At 55.5% G+C, this 19497-nt stretch overlaps 1 protein-coding gene across 2 annotated transcripts in view; it reads right to left on the bottom strand.

Annotated features, from left to right (window-relative positions):
* The window catches only part of SOGA1 (suppressor of glucose, autophagy associated 1), a 92095-nt gene that overhangs the window by 44495 nt on the left and 28103 nt on the right, over positions 1 to 19497 (bottom strand). For both annotated transcript variants that reach the window (XM_054045777.1, XM_054045775.1), the window contains exons 3-4: positions 15760 to 15918; positions 3255 to 3317 (exon numbers count right to left, since the gene is read on the bottom strand). In XM_054045777.1, coding sequence (XP_053901752.1) covers positions 3255 to 3317; positions 15760 to 15918 — 222 coding nt within the window. The remainder of the gene's footprint in view (positions 1 to 3254; positions 3318 to 15759; positions 15919 to 19497) is intronic.

A 19497-nucleotide genomic window follows, 5' to 3' on the forward strand; every position in this document is an offset into this window, starting at 1 on the left:
CACGTCCAGAGGGAAAAATCTCAGCTCTGCTGTTCGTTATCATCCGTCTTTCAAAAGCCAAGCCGTTAGGAATTTGGAGATTTCTTTCCTGGACTCCCCAAGTGCGTTAGGGATTTTTTGCTCCATGAATATGACCTCATGCAAAGGGTCCGTTGGTTGTAAATCTCATTGAACGCATTTCATTTCCTGTTTTCGGGGCTGGGAGAAAGCGTGTTCCTGGGAAAACTCTGCACACTGGTGACGAATCCCTCCCACTGAGTGCCCTGTGAAGCAGTTAGGATCTTTTTTCCAGATGGCCAATACAGTTTGAAAATTCAAATTCAACAGCTACGCCTGAGCCTGCATCATCCTCAGATGAGCAGCAGCTATTAATTCTGCAAACTTCCCAGGCTGCTTTATGAAACCCCCCAGAGCTTTTTACAGCAGCCTCGTTCAGAGTGTAAAGGTGGGTGCCCACTCCCAAGTTAGGGTGCAAAGCCCTGCTTGACAGAGCAGTGGGCATGATGGCCACATGTTATCCTTCCGGCTCACTCGAACATTCAGCCGGAGCTCACCAGCTGATTTCAGATCAGTGGAAGCACTGTGTACTGTGGAGGGCAGGATATAGCCCTTACTATGTCCTATGAGGGCTAAATTTTCAAGTGTTGAGCACCCTCAGTTGGAGGCAGATTTCCAGGAGCAGGGCCACCGGGGGGGGGGGGGGGGGGGCGCAAGTGGGGCAATTTTCCCCAGGCCCTGCGAGCCCTGGCCGAGAATCCCTTCCCTGGGTAGAGGCGCCTTTTTAATCTTTACTCACCCAGCGGCGCTCTGGGTCTTTGGCGGCACTTCTCACTCCCTCCAGGTCTTCGGCGGCGGGTCCTTCAGTGCCGCCGAAGACCCGGAGTGAGTGAAGGGACCCACTGCCGAAGTGCCGCCGAAGACTCAGAGCGCCGCCCAGTGAGTACAAGCGCAGCAGCGGGTGGCGCCTTTTTTTATGCCCCAGGCCCCCTGAATCCTCTGGGTGGCCCTGTCCAGGAGAGGTTTCCATTTGGGCACCTAAAGATTTTCAAATCACACAACTCCCCGCAGCTCACATGTGGACACTCCTGGCCAGATTTTCAAAAGATCTCAGCTCCCAAGATGTGGTACCCTTTAAAATCTGCCCCTTGCTTAGGTGCCTGAATGGGAGTTCAGATCTTGAGAAAATTCAGGTCTTAGTCTTGAAGATCAACACACTTAGAACTGCCAAACCACTGGCCTGGAACCATCAGACCCCTAGAAGTGATGGTGAATAGTGCTCTCTGAACACTCAGACGACAGACGGAAGGAAGCCCACCTATAGCAGTCTGTCTGATTTCCACCTAACACCCATTTCATTTGAACAGAGTCACATTTCGTACTACACCAGTCAGATGTGAGCAGGATGTGGCCCCAGGAACTCTCTAAATCAGCGATCAATCATGAATCAAAGCCCGAAAGCCGTCACAGACGATAGCCCATAGCACACAAGTAACAGTGCCGAGACTTATCCACGAACAGCACTCCCTCCCCGAGACATACAAGTGAGGAAACGAACATGGATAAGGGTGGGCAGAAGGGTGCCATCTCTCTAGGTGTTCATGCTGCACTTGTCACGACTTACATCAGTCACATCACGGGAAGGGGCTAGTCTTGCTGATCTTTCCAGTTTTACCCACAGTGCTGAGACAGCGACGGTCACAACTCACATGAGGCAGACCCTCAAGTCCCCCAGACCCTTTCGCTGAATAGCATGGACTGTCTAATCCCTTTACCCACCCGCATACTGCTCACACCCTAGGGATTTCTGGACAGTCTGGGGGGTCCATCTCCAGAGCTCAGCCAGTTCTGCAGCAGCCACAGGGTCTGTCTTAGCTCCATGAAGCTGACAGCCTGAGAAACACGAGATTTATGTCCTGTGGCTTGGAGCTGGGTTGGATTTGTTCCCTCTGCACCTTGTGGTATCTCATTAGGAGGAAGTGGGGATGGTTTTGTATTTCAGTCTCAACAATGTCTTGTAAGAATGTTTTTGGTCAGGTTATCAGCAAGTCAAAGCCACTGAACACACCAATCACTGAGAGACAAAATCCTTCCACCAGTGGAGAGAGCCCATAACTGCTGCGTTGTCCAGTGTCCTGTGCAAGGCAGGGATACAGAGTGCATGATGTTTGGGAAGTTTATAAGGCCAGACTTCTGGACAGAGGCCCCTCAGCTGCACCCACTAAACCGTCTGAGCAACACAGATACCTGAGCGTGCCCGTGGGCAAAGGCCCGTGCTGCAGAGGCAGGTGTGAATGGGACACACACAATCACCCAACAGCCAAGGCACAGCACCCTCTCTGCAGGCTGAGCTTTGGCTCAGATTTTTAATTATCTCACAGCATCAAAACTGCCCAAGTGGTGCTGGGGTCACTGTTCCAGCCACGCACAGAGCTCTCTCCACCAGGCACCCGAGAACAGGACGTGGGACTGGGAGGGACCTCCTGGGTCATCAGGTCCAGTTCCCTGTTATTGTGGGCAACCCCACCATGTAGTCCCCATCCATCCCATGCAGCTAGGCCCAGAGCCAAGGTCTAAAGCAAGGGCACTTAGCTACATACTGGGCCTGAGTACTTTTCTGGTTAATGGACCCTCGTTACCCCAAAGGAGTCTGGACTGTTCTGAGCCCCACCCCATTTCTTCAGGCTTGACTCTCTAGCTGTGTCATAAGTATCCTCCCTCCGGCCAAGTAGGCCTGGCTGAGATTCCTTACAGAGCACATGACTCAGTATGCCGTATGCTCATCCACCTCTCCACCCAGCCACGTGGGGGTGAGAGCATGAACTCTGTAGCACTCCCTAGAAAAGCGACTGTTAGCATCCCAGGTGGGAGCACTGATGGGGCAGATGCTCCATTTGCTCCTCAGCCATTGGATGTTCTCCAGAGAAGAGCCCCAACTCGTCCGCAGAGAAAGTCAGCGACATGGCTCTCTGCAGCACCAGCATCGTTCCATGGCTGAGCAGGCTGGCCAGCCCACTTAGCACCTCTGGTGCCTTGGTGGGGCCAAGTTCCAGGCCTCTGGAGCTACGTTCCAAATCCTTTATTAGAAACCCTTCACCAGAACCATTCCCCAGGGGCCACTCGACTCACCAGGGCCACACAAATTAAGGCACGACACTTCCATGTGCACAGTTGCACTGCTATGCTCTTCGAGTTCTACAACACCACGGACAGTCAACACGGCCCTAGGAGGGCCTGACTGGCTACAGTCTGGGTACCTGGACTGAAGGCTTCTTTTCAGTCTTCCCCACAGAACGAGATCCCCTTTTCTTCAACGAATTCTGGAAAGAGAAGAGAGAAGGGTTATGCAGAGTCGTTTGCACACTGGACTTCCCACGCAGCCAGGACAAGCATTTGTGAATTTGGTTATTTAATATCACGCAGACACTTGCACCAGGTGACTGCGCTATCGGTTGTGTGCCCCACCCTGAGCTAGAACTCTGCTGTTTGCTGCCAGCTTTGGTTATGAGCTGCTGAACACAGAAAACAAACCTCCAAATGTGAACTTTGACCTTTCCATCACCAAGGTCAATCTAACCAGCTGCAAAAACGATACCAATGCCTGCCACGCTGCATTATGGATAAACATAGCCTTATGTCACGGAGGTCATCGTCATCGTGACAGTCTCTGCTTCAGCCCCAGGGGCTGAGGGATCAGAGCTGGCAGCCAGCGGGGTCCCGGGAGGGTTCCAGCGACAGCCTCACACAGCGGAGGGCGACGCCTTTGGTGAGCGGCTGGGTGTGTCCTGTTTTCTCTTTGGGAAATATGGTCACCCTACAATTCTCAGCCGCCGTGGATGGAGGGAGGCCCCCCTGCAGCTTCCAGCTGCCGCGGGCAGAGGCGGAACCCCACAGCTCCCGGCCACCACAACAGCAGGGGAAACCATGTAGCCGCAGCAGCAGAAGCCACAGACAAGTCACGGCTTCTGTGATTTTTTTCTTTATTGCCCATGACCTGTCCATGACTTTTACTAAAAATAACCATGACAAAATCTTAGCCTTAATTATGGAGGCACGCTGCCGCCGACTAGGAGAAATCCCATCACGACATGGTCCCCAGCTTGATTGAATGGACTTTGGCCAAGGATGTAGTTAAAGGAAGGGAAGATGCAGCAGGCAGCAATGCTGATAGCCACATTCCCCTGAAGGGGGCTGCTGGCAGCTCATTTAATGCCTTGCATTCCCAGCCTCCTGCTTCTGCGGATGGAAGAGCACCAAGCACTGAGCCAATCCCCAGTGAAGCACGGAAGTGCTGTCACGGTCAGGGTCTGCCATGGACTAGAGCGGCACAGCTGGGGCTGGAGGCCAGCAGACCTGATTCCCAGCTCCCAGATCTACCCACTAGGCCATGCTGCCACCCCAGAGTTTCTAGGGGCACCGTGTGAACAGGGCGGTGTACCCCCCGGGGAGCAGAAGTACACGAGGAAGCTTCTGCTCCTACTACTCCTGTTTTGGTGATAAAGGACAGCTCAGCCGGCATCTCTCAGCAGCACAGTGCAGTGTATGTAAAGCAGACACCACCACAAACCTTGCTGGCTTCTGATTATCTCACTTGGAAAAATTCCACGTGTACAGGAATCCTGTTGCAGGCCTTCTGGAGCCGCCTGCTTTGGCCTGTCTCCCTGCAGTGCTAACGCGAATGGAGGTCAGCCACATGCAGTGAACCTGCACACCAGCTCCTAAGATGCCTATTGTGGGCATCTCAGGGCTTTCCCTGACTGAAACCCACGCAGCAAGGGCCTAGCGCTCTTCTCCCCTCCCCGGTTAAAAGAGGCATTATCCAATCCTAGTGGAAAAGCTTCCTTCTGCAGAGCAGCCCTTCCCCCTGTCCTCAAGGTGGGGAAGGGAGTTGGACTGTGGAGAAGTCTAATTTCCTCTGGAAACTGAACACCTGGAGGGAAGTCACTTTTTCGTAAGCTGCCCTGGGCTTTGTAAACCACACTGACGCAGACAGCTGCCCTGACAAACACTGGGTGCAGACAGAGTGAGCGATACAGCTGGATCAGACCTATTGATGACTTTGGAGATCAGGCCCGAGGCCTTGTACTGGTGATGGGGGAAGCCAGTGGAGGAATCGGCACAGAGGGGAAAACGTGTTCACAACAGGCTCCCCTGTGAGGGGGCTGGCTCCCTGAGGAATGAGACGCTAACAGCTTCAGGGCGGGGCCAGAGAGTGAACAAACCCTGTGAGGTGGTTTGCAGGGCTATTTGACCCAATACTCTGACTAACCATGTTGGGAGGGGCTGTGAGTATCCGAGCGGCTCATGGTGGTCTATGCAAAGCCATGTCCTGCACCACCCATCAGGAAAGTCGCAACGTGCCCGTGCGCTTCCAGCATCAGCCCAGAGCAGCAATAATGACCTTGGCGCAGGGCATTTCCTGCGGCTTCACACCCAGTGGCAGCTCCTCTGTTGCACCTTAGATCAGCAGCTCCTGCCAGCCAGTCATGCACCCACACTCCCAGCTTCAGTCACTCCAGTTCCAGGCCGGACTTCCTGAATTGGCTGCCCAGCTTTAGTCTTGATCAGGTAGATTTGCATGGAAACAGCATCTTTATTTCTTACCTGCTCCCCCAGCTCCAACCTGACAGGCAGAGTCTGTCCAGGTCCTTACAGGGCTCCCATTGCTGGCATGCCAGCACCAGAGCGCGATTCTTTAGACAGAGTCCAGGAACGCACAGCTGTAGCCCAACAGTCTGAGGTCAGAGGTCAGAAAGGAAGCAAGTTCACAAAGCACTTCTCTCTTCCTACCAGCATCCCTTCAGGCTTGCCTGGGTTCAGCAGCTTAGCTGACCTCAGCCAGGCACTGAGCGAGGGGGAGATGATGCTGAGCCCAGGCTGCGAGAGCGAAGACCTGAGCCAGTTCAGGGTGTTTCTGGTGATCTGTGCAGGGAGTTAGAGGTGGGATCGGACTGTCTACTGATCAGAGCCATCCACTGCAGCATAGGCCCGATGTCACGAGGATGGAGGTACCTGTACCTGCCCACCAGACTGACAGGTGCTGTCTCAGTCTCATTCCCTGAGCTGGAGCCTGATGCAATAGGGTCCAGCTACTTGGCGAACAGGAGGAACTGGACCCTGCTCGTTTATTAGCTTCTCTATCAGCTTGTTCAGGAGTGTGGGGCCTGACAAGGCAGCACTGCCCGGTCATTCCCTGGAGCAAGGGTTTTGTTAGTTCTGGGCTGACTCCTGCCTGCCTGGGACAGCATGGCAGACTCCTCTGCTCAGGCGAGGTGCCTAGGTTGGATGACCATCTCTCAGGCGGGGTCCCAGAGTTCTTTATGCTTTCCCCATCTAAAGGGGCAGACGCAGGTGGTACCCAGGTGCCACTACTGGCCCAGGCAGGAGAGGAGCAACTTTGCTGCTAGAATTCTTTTACCGGGCTGCAGGAACAGACTTTGTTTCACCTGCTAATTCCGGGGGGGGAGTGGGTGTTTTTGGCTTGAGGAGAGAGCCATTCATTGCTCTGCAGCCATTAGAAAACAGATTAGATCTCAGTCCCCAGGGCTGCAGCTCTATTTTACTTGCCCAGGCAAAAGATGAAGCACTCCTGCAGGGCTCAGAGGTTGAGTTCTCCCAGGCAGCCTCTGAAACCCCTGGCCTCCCAGCTGCCTGGCTCCAGCAAACCCAGTCTCTTCACCTCAGCCTCCTGGAAATCCCAGTGCAAGACTGCAGGCCACTGCAGGAAGTGACAGCTTGAGGGAATGTAGACGCTCCTGGGCCTCTCACCAGCGAGGAGCCCACAAATCACGTCAGCACCAACGTGCCAGCTCCCCTTTGCACTGCACATATTGGCCCATGAATCCCAGATTTCTCAGTACTGGGGACAGAGGGACTCCAGGGAAAGGCCAGAGCCCACAGCTTCCGCCTCTGGTCCCTTACACAGCATGGAAAGGAAAGAGGCGTAGAGCAGCCGAATGCTGCAGAGATGAAGATGGGGAACTGCTGATTGAGAGCTTTATTCGATTTTAACACCCGCTTTCAGTCCCACAGCCTGCTACAGCTGCAGGCCTCGCAGGAAACCAAACGGCTTGCAGGCCCACGTGGTTTCCTCCCTCCCCGGGGCAGCATGGAGCTGACAGGCCCAAGCACTTGCCGATACAAGATGTAAGGGGTTTGTTACAGACGTCCCTCCTACACATCTACTAAAAATGCAACTGCCCCGAGCCACCACCACATTGTCCACAGCACAATGCCACTGAACCCCGAGCCATCACGCTCCCCGAGGTAGCTGAGACAGGGTAGGGCTCGAGCCTAGGACTTCGGCCATCCAGGCTCAATTTCCTGCTCTGCCTCAGACTTCCTGTGTGCCCCTGGGCATGCCCCTTAGCCTCCTGTGGCCTCAGGTACCATCTGTGCAGGGGCAGGTCATCACAAGCCTGCCCTGCCTCCTGGAGGGGTGAGGATAAATGCATGGGAGATGGTGAGGGGCTCAGATACTGTGGGGAGGGGGAATAAGTATCTCAAACAGGAGAGACTCGGACTGGGCAGCCAGTTCCAGGCAGGACCACCCCAGCCAAGCTGCCTGGCCTGACTTTTTACACCATCCAGCAGGGAGTGTTTGGGCAACAGACAGTGAATTCAGGGAGGGTCATCTTGGTCATTCGTCCCCTCCAACACCACAGCAAGCGTTCTGAACCCGACGGCCTCTTCCTCGCTACCCCCCGTAGGGCAGCAGAACTGAAACCTGGGTAGGTGTTCCACCAGCTGGCGACCTTTACAGGTCACCACAACCATTCGTACAGCGGGTTTCATTCCGGCCACATGCGCAGCAGCCTGGCCAGCTGTTCAGGCCAATCCAGCAGGGCAGCAAAGCTGCTGGTTAGCCCCGGTTCTCCACTCAGTAGCAAAGAGGCCTCAGGTACAGAGGGCCTGCTGTGCAGCAAGGGTGAGGCGTGGCACCCAATGACGAACCTGCCCAAAGATGCTCCCAACTCGTTCCCTACGCCCAGCAGCTTGGACAACCCAGCTTCCAAGCAAGCTGCACCTGGGACTCTGACCTCCCCGCCTGGGGTTGCAGCTTTGGGCCGTGCTGCCCAAGAGGAGTTAAGAACTTCACCCACACACACTAGTGCTCACTGCCTGGGCCTTGCCGTGTCTGCTCTCTGCACACAGAGCAGGAACCAGGAACAGCATGGCAGGGTCAGAGCTGGGATGAAGAGAAACGAGGGCAGCTGGGTGGGGGTGGCTCAAGGGAGGGAGAAAGGGTACGTCAGCCGAAGAAGGTGGCTGTGGGGAGAGTCAGATAAGCAGGGAGGAAGCAGGGGATGCCTAGGGAAAAGGGCTGCCCCCCCACACACTCAGAGCAAGGGGGCCTGCTGCCTGCCCAGAGACACTGCGTGTGGGGAAAGTGGGCCTGCGCCTGACAGGTGAGCAGGCTGCTGGGGTCCTGCCTGAGGAAAGTGCAGCGGGCAAGGCAGGCGCTGCTGGAGAAGGGGGCAACTGGAGCAGAGAGCAGTGGGATATGGCGGGGCCCCAGAGGTTGGGATACATTTCAGGTAAGTGGCAAAACACGCATGTGCTTATCTGAGTGAGCCCCAAGATTCTCCATCTGTGCACCCACAAACCTGGGGCCTGGGCCGGCACAGGCTCCGTGCACACCACTGCTTGCTGCTGGTAGGGTTAGCTCCAAAAATACCCTGGCCCTGGAAGCACCAATGCTTCCCACTGCCTAAAACCCACCTGTGACTCACCAGCTCAGAGTAGGGGAGTGAGGGTGGTGGGGCTAATGTCCCTTTCTCATGGCTATGCCCCTCCCACTTCCCTCACCGGCTGGGGGTGGGTCTGGCTGGCAGGTGAGCAAGGTAAGTTTAGCAGGTGTCGTTTGGCAAGCTGGGCAGGAGGCAAGCCAGACCGGAGGAGGTTGCAGCCATGGGGGGCGATGACCAGAACGCACGGAGCCATGGGCACTGAAAGGCATACGCGGATTTTCAACGTGTTGTGGCTTAAGCATGAGCAGGAAGAGGAGCGAATGCCCAGGTGGGCAGGGGGAGCCTGTGGGACAAGGACCCTCACTGCCATTGTTTAATGTGCAGGGCAGCACACGGGATGCAGAACCATGGCAAACCCTGCCCCTGCGAGCCCCGCATGTAGTGTGGTGGTGAAGAGAAGGGCGTGCAGCGGCCTCTGAGGCTCATGATCGTCAGCCCTTTGCCAAGCAGATTGCTCAGGGAGCCACACACGCAGCGGCATTCCCCATCATGGATGGTGCAAAGCCAGGTTCCAGGCAGGCACCGTGCTCCTGAGCTGCTCCTACATTTTCTGCATGTTACCTTCTTCCTTCCCACCAATGTTCACAGCTCTTTTCAAAGCTGAATTTGATTCTTGTTTTCCAGCCACTGCTGCCTGCTCCTGGTGCGGAGAGCCCAGGGGATTGGGGGGGGGGGGGGGGGGAAGAGAGAGGGAAAGAGAGAGAGAAGCCACACTGACTTGAAGGGGACAAATTTCATGCCACTTTAGTGGGTCTTGAGAAACTCTCCACTGTGAGGCACCAGGTCTCCTGCTCCTCCCAGATGCAGGCATTTACCCTCACCCAGGGGAGCAGCCCAGCTGCCTACTCCACCCCACAGTCCCAGCAAGTGTTTGGTAAGCAGCCCTGCCAGCCACACTACTAATCAGGGACACTTCAGTAGAGCAGTGCCCCGTGGATGCTGTCCTAAACACATGTGCAGCACCAGAAATATTCACAAGCTGGTGCTGGGACCTGGCAGCCGAAGAATGCAGCTGAGCAATGCAAGCCGCTGCCTGTGCCAAGGTGCTGTGATCTAGGCCACTCCTATTCAAGATAAGCCCATTGTCAAGGCTGCTGCTGCTGGGAAGCCCCCATGCAGTGAGCAAACCCTCCCAAGGGAGCAGGACCGCACCACCCGTTTCTCCGTTAGAAGCAAAATGCTCGTGTGACACCAGCATGACCCTGGAACAGGGCTGGACCTGACTGTCCCACCCAAGGCCAGAAAAATGGCTGGACAACGTCCGGAGGGGGTGTCCCTGAGCCTGCGATATCAGCACCACAGTCACGTCAGTCTCTGCCACTGGGGTAATGGTGTCAGCGCGGCCATGCCGCCGGGCACCACGCCAGCACTACTGGGTGGCAGCAGGACTGTGACTGCTGGGCAATGCTGGGTTCAGATTAACATGTTAGTCCTGTTGCACTGAGCTGCGCCATGTGGCTCCGCTGGGCATCAGGACCAGGTCCTGTGTCATACTCCTCTCGCCACCAAAGGGCTCAGGCTCTCCAGGAGATGCAGCCCTGGAAGGAGGAGAAGATGCATGGAGCCACAGGTGTCGCGGTGCATGCGTTCAGTGATTAATTGGCCTTCCCAGCATTTATCCAATTATGGGAGATGCCTCTTCCGGCTGGAGAAATAATCAGCCTCTAATCCCCTTAGGGGCAAGCCTGTCCCTGCGCTGAGCCTTGGAGAGGGGCTTGTTTGTTTTGCTATTAACCAGCTCGGCTGCTGCGCTGCCAAGATGCGCCTCAGCACAGGAGGAAGAGGCGGCTGAGGGCTGTTAACTCACTTATTCAGAAATCCTAATGAGACAACCAAATGAATCACTGAAGCTGCTAATGAGGAGCTGGGACCTTGCTGGCCTCGGGGTATTCACTGCATGGACGTGCCAGTCCAGCCCAGCCTCCAGGCTCTCACTAGCCCAGCTCCTTTGCTGAGCCACCTCAGACAGCGCCTCAGCCCAGAGGAGCATCACGGTTTGGACATATTCAAAGAACAGCAGGCTAAATAAGTTAGCAGCCAAGTGAGAGTTCCCCAGAGGATGCCTGCTGGAGTCAAGACCTGACCCGCACCTGCACTTCAGATATAAGCCATTGAAAATACACAGCTCCCAGCTGAGAAGAGATTTCAGCCCCTGCTCATCAGTGCAGAGTCCTAAGAGCTGGCATAAGGGATGGTTCTCCCCAGCCCACAGGGGACCCTCACAGCCCTCTGTAAAGGAGTCAGGAGAGTTTGGCTTTAGCTAAGACAGCTGCAGTGGGCAGTGTCTCTCTCACACACACTCCCTATAGATTTGTCTCTGGCACATCTGCAAGCTTTCAGGTGCGTGGGGAACAGTTTCTAGTCATGCTGGCACCTCCAGGGAACTGCACATTTCCCTCAGAGATGACAATATTCTGCACTTATCTAGCGCTTCCTCCTCAAGCGCCTTCCCCAGGAGGGGGTCATCATTATCAGCTCCATCTCACAGATGGAAAACTGAGGCACTTTGCCCAAGGCCACAAAGCAAGTCAGCTGCAGAGAAGAGAGCACAAGCCATGTCTGACTTCAAGCCCACTACTCCATCAGATCATAACTGCCCCTGGGACAGCCCTGAGGACCCTAGATCTGGGCAGATCCACCTTCCTAGTCAAGCTAAGGAGCTTCATCTTCCTGTCAGCAGCCTGCCAGGAAGCCTGTTTAACAAGAGGGACTTCAAACACCAGTGCACAGCTCTGGCCTTTCCTCCCACCTGCCCCATTCACGCACGGCTGCTCAGAATAAGAAATGAAACGCTGAGGCAGGAGGACAAACCCAGCGGGGCTGCATCTAGACTGGCAAAGAAACACAAAAAGAACAGGAGTACTTGTGGCACCTTAGAGACTAACATTTATTTGAGCATAAGTTTTCGTGGGCGATAGCCCACTTCTTCAGATGCATAGAATGGAACATATAGTAAGGAGATAAATCTACATACAGAACATGAAAAGGTAGAAGTAGCCATACCAACTCTAAGAGGCTAATTAATTAAGATTAGCTATTATCAGCTGGAGAAAAAAAAAGGCCCCCAACCTGAGGCAAATACTCACCAGCAACTACACACCACACAACAAAAACACTAACCCAGGAACCTATCCTTGCAACAAAGCCCGATGCCAACTCTATCCAAATATCTATTCAAGTGACACCACCATAGGACCTAATCACATCAGCCACACCATCGGGGGCTCGTTCACCTGCACATCTACCAATGTGAGATATGCCATCATGTGCCAGCAATGCCCCTCTGCCTTGCACGTTGGCCAAACCAGACAGTCTCTATGCAAAAGAATAAATGGACACAAATCTGACATCAGGAATCATAACATTCAAAAACCAGTAGGAGAACACTTCAATCTCTCTGGTCACTCAGTAACAGACTTAAAGGTGGCAATTTTGCAACAGAAAAGCTTCAAAAACAGACTCCAACGAGAAACTGCTGAACTTGAATTAATATGCAAACTAGATACCATTAACTTAGGCTTGAATAGAGACTGGGAATGGCTGAGTCATTACACAGATTGAATCTATTTCCCCATGTTAAGTATCTTTACACTTCTTGTCAACTGTCTGAAATGGGCCATCTTGATTATCACTACAAAAGTTTTTTTTTCTCCTGCTGATAATAGCTCTTCTTAATTAGTTAGCCTCTTAGAGTTGGTATGGCTACTTCCACCTTTTCATGTTCTGTATGTAGATTTATCTCCTTACTATATGTTCCATTCTATGCATCTGAAGAAGTGGGCTATCGCCCACGAAAACTTATGCTCAAATAAATGTTAGTCTCTAAGGTGCCACAAGTACACCTCTACCCCAATATAACGCGATCCGATATAACATGAATTCGGATGTAACGCGGTAAAGCAGTGCTCCGGGGGAGAGGGGGGGGGCTGCACACTCTGCCGGATCAAAGCAAGTTAGATATAACATGGTTTCACCTATAACGCAGTAAGATTTTTTGGCTCCCGAGGACAGTGTTATATCTAGGTACAGGTATACTCCTGTTCTTTTTGTGGATACAGACTAACACGGCTGCTACTCTAAAAGAAACGCAGCGACACGAAGCCAAGCTGCCTAGCAGAGGAGGCAGGAAGGCGTTTCCAGCAAGGAGGAGGAACTGACCAGGCACAGGGCATGGGGCTGCGATACAAAACCGAGAGAGCTCATGCGAATGAGTGAGAGCTCTCCAGATGCAGCTCTCCTCGGTGCAGGGCGAAAAGCCTGGACAGGGCACTGCCATTCCCATGGGGGCGATTCTGCATTTGCGCTAACTGGCTGGGATTGGAGGGGTCGCCCTCGCCCCTGAACATGGAGCACTAGACACAATGACACTGTAGTGCAGCGTGTTCTGGCACCTCTCAGCGAGATCCTGAGTGCAGGCAACACACAAACCTTAATCCTTGGTGTAGAGGGGTAGCTGCCCCACTTCTGGAAAACGGGGGTTAAAACAGCCAAGCTAGGCTGATTGGAAAAGCAGCCACAGCTGTGACCAGCTCAATTAGGGCCCAGCTGGCCCTGATAAGAGGGCTGTGGGCCAGAAGCTGGAGGAGTCTCTCTCTGGCTCTGGAGAGAGAAGGGTCTGGCTACCAGGGAGCAAGGTACCTGAGGTGGAGAAGTGATGGGGAAGGGCAAAGGGAGCTGGGGAGCTCCAGCCTGGTAAAACCCCAGGCTGCAGGCCATGGTGAAGGCCTGCAAAGGTTCTGGGGCTACAGAGGTGTAGCCTGGGAATAGGCAGAGGCAGCTGGTCCTAACCCCTTGCCAATGATGAGTGGCCATTACAGACTGCAGTCTGCCCCAGTGAGTGGGGGCTAGATGATGGCTGGCAGTAGCCACTGAGGCAAGGTGGGTTTAGAGGGCTGGGGGGTTCCCCTGGGAGGGGAGACCCAGAGTGTGGGTGTACTTCTGGGGGCAGAACCCCAAGGTCAAGAGGTACCGGGGTCCGGGAGGGACACAGGGCCAGTGGCAGGTGAGACACCGGCCTGCGGAGGACACTCCATACGCTGGAGAGCTAATTCCCAAGACGACCAGCAGGAGGCGCCGTGCTGGTGAGTCGTCACGACACCTGGCCACTGCTAGACATCAATAACTCTCGGTCTCCTCACAGCACACCACGTGGCAGCTTTCTCTGCCTCTGGGGATCAGGCCACAGAATTCCCTGCAGTTCTGCTCCAGCCACTTTCCTTTGCTAGTTCTTGCTCTCCAGCTGCACACAAGCTAAGCTCGTGCCCATTAGTAGCGTCTGCTCACGGCTGGGCAGCACGCTGGCTAGGGAGCCATGCTCAAGGGAACATTGAGCCAAACATGCATTGGAGGGCAAGGACAGCTCAAGAAGAGACGCTGCTCTGAAATCATCCCCAGTCCTGTACATAGAACAGCTGGATAGGGTTTGCAGGTGTGAGATTAGTTCCGAGCTGCTCACATGACACGTAAGCAAAGTCCTCTCTCAGCCTGAAAGGACAAGGGCCATGGAAAGGGATCTGCACAGGAGGGAGCCAGGCAGGGTAGGAAGGTTATGGCACAACACAAGGGTGGCTGGCCTGGTCGGGCGGTGCAGGGAACGGCACTGGGAGTGAGCATGGAACCAAGGCCCCAGCAGGGTGCTGTGCTGCGAGAGGCGCAGTCTCGAGCTCTCATGGTCAGAAGAGGTGCCCAGCGCTGAGTCAGGCCGACGACCCTGCTGTCCGAGCTGAACGCCAGCCAGAGTAATTCCATCCGGCTGACCTGGACCTTCCCCCCGGCATGCACATATACACATATATTCAGCGACCCCCCCCCCCCACTTGCTTCCTGCCCTGAACTATGTGTACTGGCATTACTGTCAGAGCCTAGAGCGTGGCGGGGAGGGCGGGCCCTGCAGGACGGAGGAGCAGGTCGGCTCTCAATGCTCCTCTCTAGCCTGCCCCGCAACCGCCTCCCCTAGACAGCCCCCAGGGTCCTGCAGCCAGCCCCAGCTCCCTGGCTGAAGGCAGGGTTTCAGGGCACAACCCAAACAACGCGTGCTGGAGAGAGGCTATTCCGGGAGGCTGCAAGGCCAGCAGTGGCCTCCCAGCCCCACTGCCAGCCCCACGAGCCAGGGCACGGTGCTGCTGCTGACTGGGGCATGCATGCTGCTGTGAGGCAGACACACTGGGGGGCAAGGGCAGCACGGGACATTCTGGAAATGGGGAAGGAGGGGGCTCCATGCCCAGAGTGACCCCAGACCTGGGCTGCTGCCAGGAGTCAGCTCCCCACCATGGCACATGCACGCTATCCGTCACCCCCGGTATGCACTGGTTGCCCAGTGCATGCATGGAGCCTCCCTCTGCAGCTCAGTCACGCACATCTCGGGCTGAGGTTTCTAGGCTCAGGAGGGGCTGGTTTCCTCCCTCTCGGGCACCCCATTCATATGTTGGGAAAGTGTCACAGTCCCTTCCACCAGCAAACAAACGCACCCCCTGAGGGACATCTGCTGCAGCTCCTGGGCCTCCCATCCTGGCCCCACTCACCAACTGTCACAGGAGGGCGGAACAGCATTTATTAGTCTATGTCTATGGAGAGTGTCCACATGGGCAGCCAAAGCCGCTGCTGTCGAATCAGAGAGCTGGAGGCACGTGGGTCAGCCCCTGCCGCTAGGGCCTCCCTGAACCTTAGCCAAGTAAATCCCAGCAGGGTAGTGTCTGGTGGGGATGGAACAGAGATCTCACAAGCGACTTGGCTGAGGCCCTAAGCCATTGAGGCTCACAGAGAGGAGATAGGCACTGCCCAGGGCTTACAAACTGGGGGGGAAGGTTACAAATATTTTGATGGCAAAGCAGCTTCCAGAGAGGCCCGTGGATTCCCAAGGTGCAAGGAGACAGGAAGCCTTCTACAGGCAGAGAGCCTGTAGCCACTAACAGCTGGGCTGGCTCCCTGGTACCCCAGGGACACAAAATACCCCCCACCCTCACACAGCAGGGTGCACACACACTCGCTCCCCCGTGCAGCCCGACCCTCTCACCTCACGCAGTTTGTCCATCTCGTTCTGCAGCACCTGCTTGGCCAGCTCTGTCTCGATCAGCCTCTGGCGCAGGTCTTCATTCTCCTCCTCCAGCTTGATCCTCTTCTTCTCCACCACCTCCAGCTCGTTGTGGAGCCGCACAGAGACATCCTTGGCCACCTGCAAACAGAGCAGAGCCACGCTCAGGCTGAGGCTCATCAGAAAGGGCGGGTGCAGCGCCTCTAAGGCCCATATGAAAGCAGTGCTCAGTGGGGCAGGCAGGACTGGGGCCCATCACGCGGGGGTGCTCTACATGCACACAAGGACCCGGACACTGCCACAAAGGGCAGACCAGGCTAGAGGGCTCTAACATTTCCTCATGGCTGGGAACAGCTTTTCCATCCATGTAGACTGGGGATTTAAAAAACAACATGCAAACAGTAGCAACAGTTTATCTAGGGCCTACAATTTGTGATGAGCAGTAGTAATTAGCCAGGGAACAGTAGTTCTCAGAGCTGGGCCGATATGCCCACCCCTAAGCGTGTGGGAAGTCTGCCCTCTGAGCCCTCTCTGAGCTAGGGGTTTGCTGCTCTCACTGAAGCCCTTCGTTCTCTCCTGTATGGGGACAGCCGCTGGCCCAGCCTCCCGAAAGGACGAACCGTCTTTGCAGGGTGCTGTCTCCAGCAGCACGTTAGCCGCCCTGCTGTACTGTGCCAGGGGCCTGGCAGTGCTGGTGGCAGCCCCAGGGAACGGGAGCTAGTACAGGATTGCTATTTGAACCACTACGTTGCTTCAAACCCCAGCTCCACTGAGAACGGAGGAGGGAACAACTGACACAGGCAAGAGACATTTATTGTCAGTTGTGCACAGCAGGGAGTGCAAATTACAGGGGCCCGAAGTGTAGCAGCCGATGGCCCCAGTCCCCAGGCTGGATCCCCTGGGCGGCACGGAGCAGGAGCCAGCACTGATCATTCAGTGGAAACACTGGTCCAAGCAAGTGGAAAACTCAGGCTCAGGGACAGAGCGCGTCATGGCCAGAGTGAAAATGGCCATGGGGGAGCCTGCAACTGCTGACATAGCCAGGGGACAACTGGCACAGCTCCACTGTACCGGCCACAGCTCCTGGAGGGAGAAGAGTCACTAAAGTGACAGTGGGTGACTCAGCAAGACACTCTGACAACTACATCTGAAGAAGTGGGTTTTTACCCACAAAAGCTTATGCCCAAACAAATCTGTTAGTCTTTAAGGTGCCACCGGACTCCTTGTTGTTTTTGTGGATATAGATTAACACAGCTACCCCCTGATATCTGACAACTACAGAGAGCTCTGCAAACAGGTCACATTCCTGCAACGGGTCTGCCTAGCCAGACAGAGTGCTTGGGCTGCCAGAAGGGCCCGAGGCAAAGGCAGACCCGAGCCCCAGGCAAGGAGGAAGGCCAGTTGAATGGATTTAAATCAACTGACCATGGGTTTTAAACACAAATGTATCTGTCACACCAGATGGGCTCAGAGTCTCCTTTGCCGGGTTCCTGCTAGTCACCCAGGGCTGGGTGTCTGCATCTGTGACCCTAATCACCCACTGCTCACAAACCCACGCCTGCCAATCCCAGTGATGGGTTCCGTCTCCTGGCATACCACCCGGGCCCTGGGAAGGGATGCTGCAACCGGGTAGCACCAGGCTGTGTGCTCCTCAGCAGTTAGGAGGAGGTTCTCTCTGGGCCAGGATAACACCACCGCCCCTGTGCAATCTGCCAGAGATCAGCACACTTAATCCCAGGTGGGGACAGCTGGCACAGACACACACTGGCATAGCCACACGCTGGCATCACACTAAGCCAATGAGGGGGAAGCCATGTCCACCACGTGGCGAGCACCTCCCAGATTCCAGCAGATCGGAGAGAGACAGACAAGGCTCAGATGGCAACACGCACACTAATAACCCAGATGAGCACCGCATGCTTGTCTCTCTGCTGGAGGGTGCAGGGTGGCTGAGAGCACCAGAGAAGGAAATTTATACTGGGGGTCCTTCCTGTGCTGGGCAGCCAAGCCCTTTTCTCCAGGTCACCCATGGACACAGGCAGCGGGGGACGCCAGAGAACCACCACGCATTCCTATACCACCATTTTGATTTGCTTCTGGCTCTTCCTTGGGCCAGCTCATTCCCCAGCCAGGAGCTCTCGTCTCACCTCCACTCTGAGTCAGGCCTGCACAGCCCCAAAGGCTGGAAAAGCCTTTTCCCTCGATCTGCCAGCGGCTGTGTCTGAAATGGGGGTGGCTTCCAGCTGCAGTGCAGAGAGGGAACCAATGGGCGGCATCTCCAGGCCAGGCCAGCATGGGAACCTGCAACACAGCAGCTGCAAAAGCTGGGGGAAGGGGAGGTCCCAAGGCAGCCCTGACTGACAGGCTGGGCAGGAGAGTGGGTGTGGGTGTGTGAAAAGACACACAACTGTCCAGTGCACAGCTGAGAGGCCAGGGGAAGGAGATGTCCCTTGTTTAACCTTCTGCAGATATCTGTGCAACGCCCCAGCGTACACTGGTCTCTGGGAACCGGTAAGCGAGTTGAGGGCGCACTGCTGCATGGCAAACAGCGCCCTAGGAATGCGGACATGGCTGTGGGTCTCCATGGGGAAGGCGGCTTTGATGAGCAAAGTGCTTAATTCCTGTGCAAGGGAACATGGCCAAGAGGCAGCTGCTGGGAGTCAGGGGCGGGTGGTGTAGGGACAATACAGACTGACACACATATTGGAGCAATCGCTCCCAGCTCCTGCTCCCAGGACAGAGCCAGCCCGTGAAGCCAGGCACCCTGCCTCGCCATTCACCTCCCTGCTGCGAGGCTCACGGCAAGGGAACGGGAAGATGCAGCCAATGCCTGACACACTGATCCCCACTCTTGGACCCCGACCTCCAAAGCTAAGCCAAGCCTTCCACCCTCAGAACACAAGTATCAGCATCCGGACTCATTTCCAAGGCAGAGCAAGCAAACTGTGCCGGTTGGGGTGTGCAGAACCCGGGGGAGACAGGGCCCCCGCTCACGGCCCTGAGGTACAACAAGCTGATTTGGCAGGCCCGAACACCCAGGGCTTCCTTGGACAGCTGCAGAACCGGGCCTCAGACCTGTTGCTCTGGGGGCTGCAGTCTGACCAACACCCACAGTAACACTAGACAGCACCACTAGTCACATTGCCTGTGGGTGCCTGTCCCCCAGTCCCCTGGGGCAGCTTCCAGAAGCCATGGCTTCTGGGAGATTTTGAAAGGGCTTCCAGGAGTCCAGGGAATTGTGGGACAAGAGATCAAATTCCCCTAATACCTTGGCATTGGTCCCATTTCCTAACCCTGGTCTCAAGACAGAGGCCAGGGCATGTCATGCAGATCCACAGGGGCTCAGGCTCTCTCCAGGGCACTCAACCCAGCACTCAGTCCACTGCACAGGGGATGTGGGAAGGCGACTGCCACTGGCTGCTGCTACACTATCTGGCAGCACTGCACAAGGGAGCTGGGAGCATGAAGCCAGGGTTGCTGTGCGTCGGTGGAGCAGTGCAGGGGGCCCAGGAGAGGAACAGCACGAGAGCAGCAGGGAAATAAACCCATATGTTTGGGTACACTGGTTGCAGAGAGCAGAGTTCTGCTCTATTGGCTCTAACAGGGTTTGTCCCCAGCAGGTGTGGGCAGCAAGAGACTCGCTTTTAAATACACACTCAGACTTCGCCTCATAATTACAGGCCAGTTAGCGCCGGATGCTGGGGAGGAGCCGCCATCACT

The sequence above is a fragment of the Malaclemys terrapin genome, chromosome 12 (assembly GCF_027887155.1).
Source record: "Malaclemys terrapin pileata isolate rMalTer1 chromosome 12, rMalTer1.hap1, whole genome shotgun sequence".
NCBI classification, from domain to species: Eukaryota; Metazoa; Chordata; order Testudines; family Emydidae; genus Malaclemys; species Malaclemys terrapin.